The sequence below is a fragment of the Pinus tabuliformis genome, chromosome 8 (assembly GCF_031772625.1).
Source record: "Pinus tabuliformis cultivar Carrire ecotype Pingquan chromosome 8, CPIR1, whole genome shotgun sequence".
Lineage (NCBI taxonomy): Eukaryota > Viridiplantae > Streptophyta > Pinopsida > Pinales > Pinaceae > Pinus > Pinus tabuliformis.
This window is the reverse complement of record NC_142294.1, coordinates 890,200,950-890,212,205: the sequence shown is the minus strand read 5'-3', so window position 1 is coordinate 890,212,205 and position 11,256 is coordinate 890,200,950. Positions and strand designations below refer to the sequence as shown.

Here is an 11,256-nt window from a genome sequence, read left to right as displayed (position 1 = left end):
TCGATTTTTCACAATTGGAGTGAATGGTGGTTGAACTTTTAACACCAGATCTGATTTATTTTACCGTCAATTTTTTTATACCTAGAAAATAATTTCTTCACAAATGCATTCTGAAATTGCAAAAACAAATACGCTGGTGTTTTCAACTTTTAAACAGTATAAATTTTCTCTGGAAAATTTCCTTAGAAAATCAGTCACAAATAGCCATAAAAAAATCACAGTAAATTTGCCCCAACAAATTCTCCTTCATTAATTTTCTCAGGAAAATTCAGGGCTCCTCTCACAGGGAAAATGGCCCTTGGAAATACACAGGAAAATAGCAAAATTTGAACCTGGAAATTTCCAGATGTGGAAGAATATAGGGCAAGTGAAGTTAATGAGATTCTTCTAACATGATAACTACTTGTGAGGTATTTTAGTTTTTCTTCTTAGCACAATCTTCACTCAGCTAGACCTTTTGCTTCATTGTCCCCTTCCATTCTCCTACCACCTGGCAACTCTGGTATAATGGGATTTTTTTTCCAGCAAACATAATGGTGGCTTCTTGTCCAGACCATCAATCTGTCCCACAAGACTTCATTTATGGTTCTGTAATGTGCTCTGATACTGAATGTGATCCATAAACAAAGTGATTCCTAGTTTTGGGTGTCTGAATGAATCTCTACACAAATTTGACTCTCAACCAACAGAGTTTGACAGAGTTGTATGTGGTAAAACGAAAACACTGCAAAAATATATTATTAAAGTATCAAATGCAGGGTATAGAGCTTGAGCTTGAGTTTCGTTGCCAAATTTGAACCTTCTGAAAGGGACATTCAGAGATATGAGGAAGTAATCCTAATTCTAGATGCACCTTTCTAATTTCCTCGAATTGTCTAAAATGCGTCCCTCTAGAGGTGAACTAGGCACTGGCTGACTATCGAAGTTCCCTTGAACAAGCGGTTGGTCCAGCTATATGATCCTAGAGGGGTTGCCAGAGCAAGGGACTAGCATCTATGGATCTAGGAGGTAATTGGATGGGCCAATGACCCCTTTCTTTGGAGCTAGTCCCTCCTATGCTCGAAGTAAGGTGATTTAGATGTTTGAAAATTTGAAAAAAGATAAATAATTTTATTTTGTTTAAGTTTTCCAAAATTTTCTTTGATTTTCTCTTCAAATTTTTAGTTAATTATATTTTTCTAATTAAGTGTCAATTTTTTATTTTATTTTCTGTAACTAATTTTCAAATATAAATTGTGCAGATTAAAATTGGTTGCAGAGGAGAATCATTTATTTCTTATTCCACTCATTTCTCATTGCAATGGAAGAAAGTTCATCAATGTCACAAAGTAGACCACCCTTTTCCAAACAAAAATCTTCGATAGAGGCATCCAAAAAAATCCAAAGCAAAGAATATCAAGAAGCAAAAAAAGCCTTTGAGGCAAGGTTATGGGCAGCTGTGAAATGCACTCAATCTTACAGCGGAGGATCAAGTGGATCATCTGGTTCAAAGGTTTGGTTGTGCCCTTATTGTAAAAAACAAAAATCGGGGAATGTAGGAAGAGTTCGATGGCATTTACTTGGAATGGGGAAAAAAGAACAATCAACTTTATGTGACAGTGTACCTAAAACAGAAAAAGCTTCTCTAATTAAGCAATTTAATGAACTTGAAAAGCTTAGACATATTGTTGAAGGTTTAGTTCAAGCTAACAACAATCCCAGTGAATTGACAATTGGTGGTCCACACTCTTGTTCTGAACATCAAGTTTTTGTTTCTCACCTTCAAAACTTATGGGATGTAAAAGGGAGGGGAAATCTCGATGCATCCATTGGACGATTTTTTTTCGCAAATGGCATATCTTTTAATGTTTCTAGGTCTCCTTATTGGAAAGAAATGGTAAGGGATCTAGTTAACAATGCTCCTAAAGGTTACAAGCCTTCTAGTTATGAAAAGATGAGGACAACCGTGTTATATGAAGAGAGGGCTCGGGTTGAAGCTAGACTTCAAGACATTAAAGATAGTTGGAAGGAATCTGGAGTCTCCATTGTTTCAGATGGTTGGACAGATGTTAACCATCGTCCCCTTATCAATATTTTGGTTTCTAGTCCAAAAGGAGTTATGTTTTTAAAATCCTATGATACTACAGGAAAGACAAAAGATGGTCCATATCTAACAGGTCTCCTCAAAGAGGCAATAGAGGAGGTTGGTAGAGAAAACGTGGTCCAAATTGTTACAGATAGTGCCTCAAACAATATCCTTGCTGGTGGGTTGATTGAGGATGAATATCCAACAATTTTTTGGACTCCTTGCTCTGTGCATTGCTTGAATTTGCTCCTGAAAGATATTAATAACATTGCATGGGTTGATAAAACTATAACTGAAGCAAAGATGCTACAACACTTTATTATTAATCATGCAGCATCCATAGCAATTTATAGGAAATATGCAAAACTTCAGCTTCTTCGATGTGCCGAAACTAGATTTGCATCTGCTTTCATTATGCTTCAACATCTTATTAAAATGCATCAATCTTTGAGAGAGATGGTGGTATCAATGGATTGGCAAAGGTGGAAGGGTTCTCATACTGGAGATGGCCTAAAAGTTGAGGACATTATTATTGGTCTTTCTTTAGAGAATTTTTGGAGGAGAGTGGAGGATATTGTTACCCTTATTACACCTATTGTTTCCACCCTTCGCATATTTGATAGTGATCAACCATGCTTAGGGGATGTCTTTGAGAGCATGGATCAAATGAGAGAGACGATTCATGACATAATGGAAGATGAAAATTCTAGGATTGACAAAGACACCAGAAATGAAGTGTGGGAACTTAGTTTGACAAGGTGGAAAATGCTTCATAACCCTCTTCATTCAATTGCATTTTTACTCAATCCTAAATGGTTTCATAAGAAACCATCATCAGATGTAGAGGTTATGCAAAACTGGAACACTTTTATAAGTAGGTGTTACAATCGTCAAGATCGCACTGCTTTACGGTTTGAGTTAGGAAAGTATTTGAGATCAGAAGACCACTTTGCAAATGAAGATTGTGCATACAACAGACAACAACTTGGACCCATCGACTTCTGGATACAATATGGTACAGGGACCCCCTTGCTTCATCGTTTGGCTATCCGTTTGCTTTCACAGGTATTCTTAACAACAAATACCTTTAATGTATTGATTTATTGTTTAAACAATTAATTCTAAAGCTCATTTTAGATTATTTATCTTATAAGATTTATTGATTGACTATGACTAACATAATTTTAATTTTATTTTATAGGTGACTAGTTCCTCTGCATGTGAAAGAAATTGGAGTGAATATGCTTTCATCCATTCAACGAAGAGGAATCGCCTAGGCACAAAAATGGCACAAGATTTGGTGTTTGTACATTCAAATCTACGTTTGTTATCTCGACAACAACTAGAATACAAAACTGGACCCACGAGAATGTGGGATTATGGTGGTTCACAAGATGACGAAAATGATGAGCTTCCACTTGAGGTGCTACAAGACAATGTTGAAGACATGCTTGATGATACCATGAAGTCTATTGACCAAAATAATTCTTTTGGAATTGGCTCAAGCTCAACAACTATTCCAGAAAATGAGCTTCAAAATCTAGATTATTAGGTTTACTTGCATTTTGATATGAATTGCTGGAAGTGACTTTAGAGATACATATATATTCAAAAGAACAAATTTAATTATTATATTTCAAATCTCTTATTCTTATCAATGTTTGCTATTTTTTTGGAATTAATGATGGCTAAATTTTTGGATCTACAAAATTATTACTTCTTTCTTAAAACTAAATTAGTATTTACAATTTCATGAGCAAAAACATTGCAGGTTTATGATTAATGCTTTGTTTATATTGTTCACCTTTAATATGGTGTTTTTCTCTCTCCTCGTTTCTTATATGCGAAACCTCCAAACTTCGTTTCTCGTACCGTTCTCGTTTCCCGTTCTGTTTCCCGTTTCTCGTTTCTGGTAACATAGGTGCGGACTTCAGTGCAGATACAACGAAGAAGGATTCAATGTGATAACAACTAGATGGTTTATTCTTGATGACAAGTTCGGTAACATCACAATTCAGATTACAGGGAGGATGTTTTGGTGTCACAATGGAGCTCGGTCTAGGCATAGTTTAGTGCCAATGCTAGATGGTTTTTGGTGTGGCTATAATGTCAAGGTCTAGAAGCAGTCGGTGCTGCCACAGTGACAAGGTCTCACAGTGAGATGATTTCATTATTATCATAGTGATAAGAATTCAGTTCTCCCACAGTTACAAGGATGACTTGATGGAGGATGTCTTGGGGTCTAGATTGAAAGGGTCTTGGTCATCTCATCTTTTGAATCTACTGAAAGAAGAATTTTGTCACTAGTTTTTGCTCTGGCAACGTGCCTATATCTTGTGTCTCTTCTATTTGTTGCTTGGCATTAATCTTGATGATAAGAAAGTATAATTAAGAAACCTAATACTAATAAAGGAAACATCACAAGTTAATGTCATTAAGAGGAAAATCATTTAACTGCCATCTATATCGATTTTCCAACATGGTATCAGAGCTATGGTATTGGTCTAAGGCAGTTCTGGGCTAATGAAACTAATGATGATCTCGATGCTACCACAGAAGGTCGAATCTCTGAGATTATTACAGACTACAGTAAATTGGTTTCAGTGCTGTTACACAAGTGAGAAAAATTCGGATATCTCAGGAGTGCTCTCGGTATAATCATAGGCAGAAGAAGGGTCTCATTGTCATCTCAGTCACCATATCAACACAGACTCGGTGCTATTTCAGTAATGCTAATACAGTATATGAGAATCAGTTCTATCACAGTGGTGAAATCACAGTAAGAAAGGCTCAATACTATCACAAAGAGAAGGTCACAAAACCACTACAATGATAAGGGTTCAGTTCCATCACAGTGAGAAGGTCTGGATACCTAACATTGATGCTCTTACAAGGATTTGGTATTTCCATAGTTCAGTACTGTTGAAAAATCTAGGGCAATTAGGTTTAGTATGATTCTTCTTTACTTTGATAACAATTTGTGAAGCACTTTTACAATTATCATAGCTTGATATTCTTCTTCTTATTAGTGTGTGTGTTTCATCAAATTGCTACGAAACATATAAAGACAAGAACATAGATGTTGGCTCTCTGCCATGGCCAAAACATCTCTCTCTTAGAGAGGAAAACCCTTTGGTAGGTTTATCTTATTGAAGCTTCTTATTGATCACTGACAAATCCTAGACTCTTGACTAGGATGTCCTCCAAGCACAAGTCAAGTCCTTCCTCTTTTTTGCACTTGGTTCCCCGACACATAGACTTCCTCCTTACGGCACTTTGCTCTCTAGCACTTCGTCTTCTTTCTTTGATCTTTATCTAGAGATATACCTTGCTTATGTGAGCTTCTTGATATGACATTCTTCTTCTCTTCTTAGAGATGTTCTTTACTTGTGGAGACACCCTCCTCTTGATCCAACGAGACTCTTCTTGAAGTATAGGTGTATGACTATATGGCTGCCCTAGTTTTCCCACGTGTGGTATTTACCCTAGAGAATTAGGGTCCTTTTCCTTCGCTAGAGAGATAGGCTTCTTCGCTTGACTTAGGAGGCCTTGTAGGCCTAGTTTCAAGTCCAAACAACACTAGTTCATGGACTATTTGTCCATGCTGTCATACCCGCAAACTTGACCCCCTTTTCTTCACACGTGTGACTGTTTCTAGCCCTAGAAACAATCCTCTTCACTTTGGTTTTGTATCCTTCTTCTTCGCTGCACATGGAGACCTCTTCTTCGTCCTTCGTTACCCTTTTCTTGCCTCTTTACTTCGCAGATTTCAGAGATGTGAATGCGTTCTCTTTAGAGGAGTGGACAACCTCTATATATAGAGTATTGTCCCTCCTTTAGGCCGACTTGCTGTTTGTAGGCTGACTTGCTATCTTTGCTTCAGATAGCTTCTTTGAAGGTGTCTTTGCTTTGGAGGGGCCTTTGACTTTGCTTGGAGGTATTCCTTTTGACTCTAATACAATTATATAAAGTGTAACATGTCCTTAAGGTCTTCAACATTTTCTTTGGACTCCTTGACTCACCTATAACATTTAACACGTGCCAGACCTATTTCAATGAGCAAGAAACTCATTGATATATATTATAAAAATAATATTTCTTTTCTTGAATAAGTACAAATATCAAAAGTACATATATGAAGACCGAACCTAGTTACATTTCCTTCAACAAGTACCTCCATAGTGACCACTGTTTCGGTGATATTACAAGATGACAACATAGTGGTACCTCAGTACTACCACAAAGAGGAAGTTTTGAGACTCCTACAATGAGACAAAGAGTTTTGATGCCTCCACAGTGACAAAGATCTCGGACTTGATGGAAAGATGATTTCTATGCTTCCACAAGTTCGGTGTCATGCTCTCACAGTTTGCTATTATGCTTCCACATGAAGAAAACTCGGTCATCACATAAAGAATCCAAGTCTATGGAAATCGAAATTGACAGTGCAAGGAACCAACTTGAAGAGGATCTGAGTACAAGGAACCAAGTAAGTATTGGTACTACAAGTTATCAAATTAAAGGTATGAAATCACAAGGTATGTATATAAGCATTTGAATTTCTATTATGGTTCATATAATCCTTGTTTCTATCTAGTCTAAGATTAAGAATGTACTCTTAGAACCTTAATCCTCTCCCTCTAGGATTTACAAGTAATCTAGGATTCCAAGCAAAAGTCCTTGATTGAGAGAAATTAAATCACATTCTTGGTATCACATGGTTTGCTTGTAAGTATGTATTACAGGATCTTGGCCTAGTACAAAGAAAACACTTCAAGGAATCCTTACCAGGTTTGTCAAGAAACATCTCCACCTCCAGGTATGTCTATATATCTTATAAAATTCTCTTTATCTTATTTTTGAAGTTTGCATTACATTACTAACATTGTTATGTCTAGCTATCTTGAATCATAATGATTCTTGTTTTGGGTGATTCATCTCTTGATAAATCTACCCACCCCACTCATATTCTTAACTGATTTTATAGAAACCTAGACAGGTTTTGGAAAACCCTACCTGACGGGTATGCTAATGTGAATGTCTGAAACCCTAAACTACTTAGGGATATTGTGAAATGCTATTTGAAGTTTTATTGATGATGTCATGTTTGGGATTTTGGTATGATAAGGAAAACCTAACTTGTTAGGGTTGAATGATAATTGCTAAAATTTTGAACCATTAATGTTTTGGTATTGTTAGGTTTGATATGTTTCTACATTGAAACCCTAACTCATGTGGTTTGGTGGAATGTGTGAGCAAGACCCTTACAATGTCTTAGAAATGATTTCCTTGGTATGTGTGTGTTTGTTTGATCAAACCCTAGTCTAATCAAGTTTGTTATATGTCTATTGATATTTGTGAAGTTGGGTTTGACTAACACATGATATGAAATGTCTTTGCATGATGATGAAATCTAGGCATATATAGATATGTCCTTTTGGTCAAATCCCTACCTTGGTCTAGGTTAGATTATTAATGTTGTCGGACATATGATATGCTTATGAATTCCTAGATATGTGTGTTGACCTGGTTATTGATGGTCATAGGTCTTAGGATTTAATGGAAGTCCTTGTCTGAGATTCTAGGATGATGATATTTGAAAATCTAGAGTTTTGTAGCTAAACCCTAGTAGTAGTATGTGTGATGTAACAATCAATTTATTTATGATTATTGAGATTGTGAAAATGGAATTCTAGGGTTTTGGAGTTGAACCTTAGTAGAAGTAAAAATCTCTATTGTATGATGACAATATGATAATTTGAGATTTGTGTAATCTTGTTGAAATCTGAGTTTTGGTTGGGATTGATGGTTGATTGAAAATCTAGGGTTTGTAACTAACCCTAGTGGACACTGCTCATGTTAATGACTAAGCTATGATTGGTTTTGATTGACTCTTTTGTATGAAATCTAGGATTTGTATGAAACCCTAGTGAGAAGTCTAACATATCAATTTTGAAAAGTTATTAGATGCTTTTTAGATTTATATTTGTTTGAATTGCTTCTAGAGTTTTCTATATGTTGAAGTAAGGTATGCCATACCTTTGGAAGAAACATTGAACCCTAGATGGAATGAAAGTTGTTATGAAGTAGTCTAGGGTTTATGACAAAGTCCCTAACAAGTTGTTGAAGATTATATGTCTCTTGTTTGTAATTAAGTCTGGGTATCTGATATGTATAAAGATAAAATGCTTCTGTAATTCTGATATGGCTAACTTTATGTTTCTATAGATTTGGTTGTACTTGCGATCTAAGTTGTGCAGGTACACAATCTTCAACTTGGTGAAGATACTCAATGTGACAAGCATGATGAGGATGATAATAACTCTGATGAAATGGTTGGAAGCTACAAAAGATTCTCCGATGATGAAAAGAAGAAGCTGATCTCCCAGAGGAAGTCTGCATAGAAGAGATCTCCCTAAGATTAAGAGGGACTCTGGATGAAGAGGTGCTTCCTGGTTGAGAGGCAGGGCATAGATTGGTTTTAATTGAAGAATGAACTTCAGAGGATATGTTGTTGCATTAGAAGTAGGAAAGAAAAATATATGATTGAGGAATCTTCTGTCAAAGATTCAGTTGATAGTCCTACTGAGTTGAGAAGCAACATCTAGAACGACCCTGGAGGTTTGTATTTGATTATTAACATGTAGAAGTATATTATTGATTGGGGTTGTGTTTGTATAGGTAAATCTCTCGAAGGTTTTTGATAGCATGCTGGTTACCGATCAATTTGATCGAGAGTGATTTGTGGTCCTTGCTCTGTTGGATTAAGGGGTGTTGAGGCTTTGTGAGTGAAGCATTGCTTGGGAAGACATCTCGCCGACACTTTGTGTTGATGTCTGGTTCCTGAAGTTGGAAAGGTGGTGTTGGTTATTGAGCTCTAATTTGGATACACACCTAGATTTTTGGGTTGATGGTTAGAACTTAGAAAATAAGCCCGATGGTACCTAGAGAGGTCGAAAGCTTGAGTCCATCTTAGTCTCATCCAGATAGATTTCCCTAGTCAAGGATCTAGTCCATGGCATTGTGGTGCCTAAATTGTTGAGAAATCAATGGATAGATTGCCCTGGTTAGGAATCTAGTCCATGGCATTGCAGTGCCTAAACTTCTTCATAGATGATGTGGTTTGAAATCTTCCACATACGTCTGTGATTATATGTAAATATGAATACCTCCCTAGTAAAGAGGGAGTGTTTGAAAATGTAACTAGGTTCAGTCTTCATTGTTGTACTTGAGTCAAAATGTAATTTATTTGTGAAAAGAAAGTGAAAATAATTTTATTATTATTTTATTTGGCTTGTTAAAGCATGGGTTTCATGCTTGGGTCAAATGTATAGGTCAAGCCTCCATTGTAGGCTTTAGGATTATTTCTATGGGTCAAAGTCAATTTGTTTATTGGTCAAAACATCCTCCATCAAATCTCCTTCGATTGACTTCAATAAGGTTATAATCAAATCAACCTCCTCAACGACTCCTACAAGTCTTCCTCAAAGAAAACAATTAGTCATAAAATGATTTATGTAGGCCTACAATAAATTCACATCTCGTAATGGTTCATGTAGGCTTATTTAGTATGGTCATACCCGCCTATACTTTGCTCCACAGATCATAACTAGCTCACATATATCTTTAATGGGGATCACAGTTCGGATATCACATTATGATGGTGCGGACTTCAGTGCAGATACAATGAAGAAGGATTCGATGTGTGATAACACTGAGAGGGCTTATTGCAGATACAACGAAGAAGGATTCGATGTGATAACAATGAGAGGGCTTATTCTTGATGACAAGTTCGGTAATGTCACAGTCTGGATTACAGGGAGGATGTTTCGATGTCACAATGGAGCTTGGTCTAGGCACAATTCAGTGCTATTGCTAGATGGTTTTTGGTGTGGCTATAATGTCAAGGTCTAGAAGCAGTGAAGAAGATTTTGGTGCTGCCACAGTGACAAGGTCTCACAGTGAGATGATTTCTTTATTATCATAGTGATAAGAATTTAGTGCTCTCACAGTTACAAGGATGACTTGATGGAGGATGTCTTGGGTCTAGATTGAAAGGGTCTTGGTCTTCTCATCTTTTGAATCTACTGAAAGAAGAATTTTGTGATTAGTTTTTGCCCTCGAGGGGGGTTTTGCCTTGGCAACGTGCCTATATCTTGTGTTCTCTTCTATTTGTTTATATTTGTTGCTTGACATTAATCTTGATGATAAGAAAGTATAATTAAGAAACCTAATACTAATAATGAAAACATCACAAGTTAATGCCATTAAGAAGAAAATCTTTAATTGCCATCTATATCGATTTTCCAACAAACATTAATATGGGTTGACAATACAATTAAAATATACCTCTTGTAATTAGTTTTTGGCCCTTGCGTCGATTAATTGCCATCGAGTTCAATTTATTTGGTGGAAATGAGCGCCATACACTTTTTTTTTCACTATACATCAATTGATGCGACTTCGACAACGTATTCAAAACATTTTTTTAGTGGACATCAATTGACGGGAGCTCCAAAACATAGAAATGTTCTGATGGAGTGATGGAAAGTAGGCATAAGCATGCGTAAAGAAATGGTGATTTAATAATATCCATCAAGAGATAGGTTTATGATTATTCTTGGAATCGGGGATATTTGCATTTCTGAATATTCGCGGATTCCTGGATATTTGCATTTCTGTCCTGTGTTGTAGCAGTCGAACATTTTCAAAAACAGGCTGACAGTTTCAACAGTTGAAGTGCTACTTTTCTAATATATTAAAATTTAACACTACTGGGACAACATAGCCTGGAGGACCAGCAGATTGCAAGATTGGTTTGGATTAGAATCCAAATAACTGTTGACAATGTTTATGCCAAATGAAGTCTACTTGGAATTATTATTATTATTTTTCTTTTATGGAATTAATGCTTCATATGCAACCTTTAAAACATGGCTGGCCAACTTATAATCCAGGGCTCTGTGACTGCTTGCTGGGGTTTGAGGGTCCATTAACATGGTGATGCCCCATCTTGACTGTCAACCACTTGGCCACAACCTGACTGATTGGAATTATTATTCTTGGAAATACTTCAAAAAATATTTTGAATTTATTTGTAGTCCAAGTGGGTATTGACTATGTTATTACGAGACAACTTTTCCAAAATTTTCTCCATTATGATACTTGGATATCGCCCCTGCCAGTAGTAT

The 11,256-nt window shown here is 36.3% G+C and overlaps 1 protein-coding gene across 1 annotated transcript; it reads left to right on the top strand.

The window, feature by feature from the left end:
- Positions 1 to 1,233: 1,233 nt before the first annotated feature.
- LOC149238408 (uncharacterized) lies at positions 1,234 to 3,690 on the top strand. The gene is made up of 2 exons (XM_089366975.1): positions 1,234 to 3,130; positions 3,267 to 3,690. The coding sequence occupies exons 1-2, from the start codon at positions 1,301 to 1,303 to the stop codon at positions 3,615 to 3,617; spliced, it is 2,181 nt and encodes a 726-aa protein (XP_089223101.1). The 5' UTR covers positions 1,234 to 1,300; the 3' UTR covers positions 3,618 to 3,690.
- Positions 3,691 to 11,256: the final 7,566 nt, after the last annotated feature.

What these genes read in the sequence shown, in the direction of transcription:
- LOC149238408 (XM_089366975.1), top strand. Translation starts at nt 1,301, where the DNA reads ATGGAAGAAAGTTCATCAATGTCACAAAGTAGACCACCCTTTTCCAAA. An exon ending in CTATCCGTTTGCTTTCACAG is followed by an intron (nt 3,131 to 3,266) that starts GTATTCTTAACA and finishes TTTATTTTATAG; the next exon opens with GTGACTAGTTCCTCTGCATG.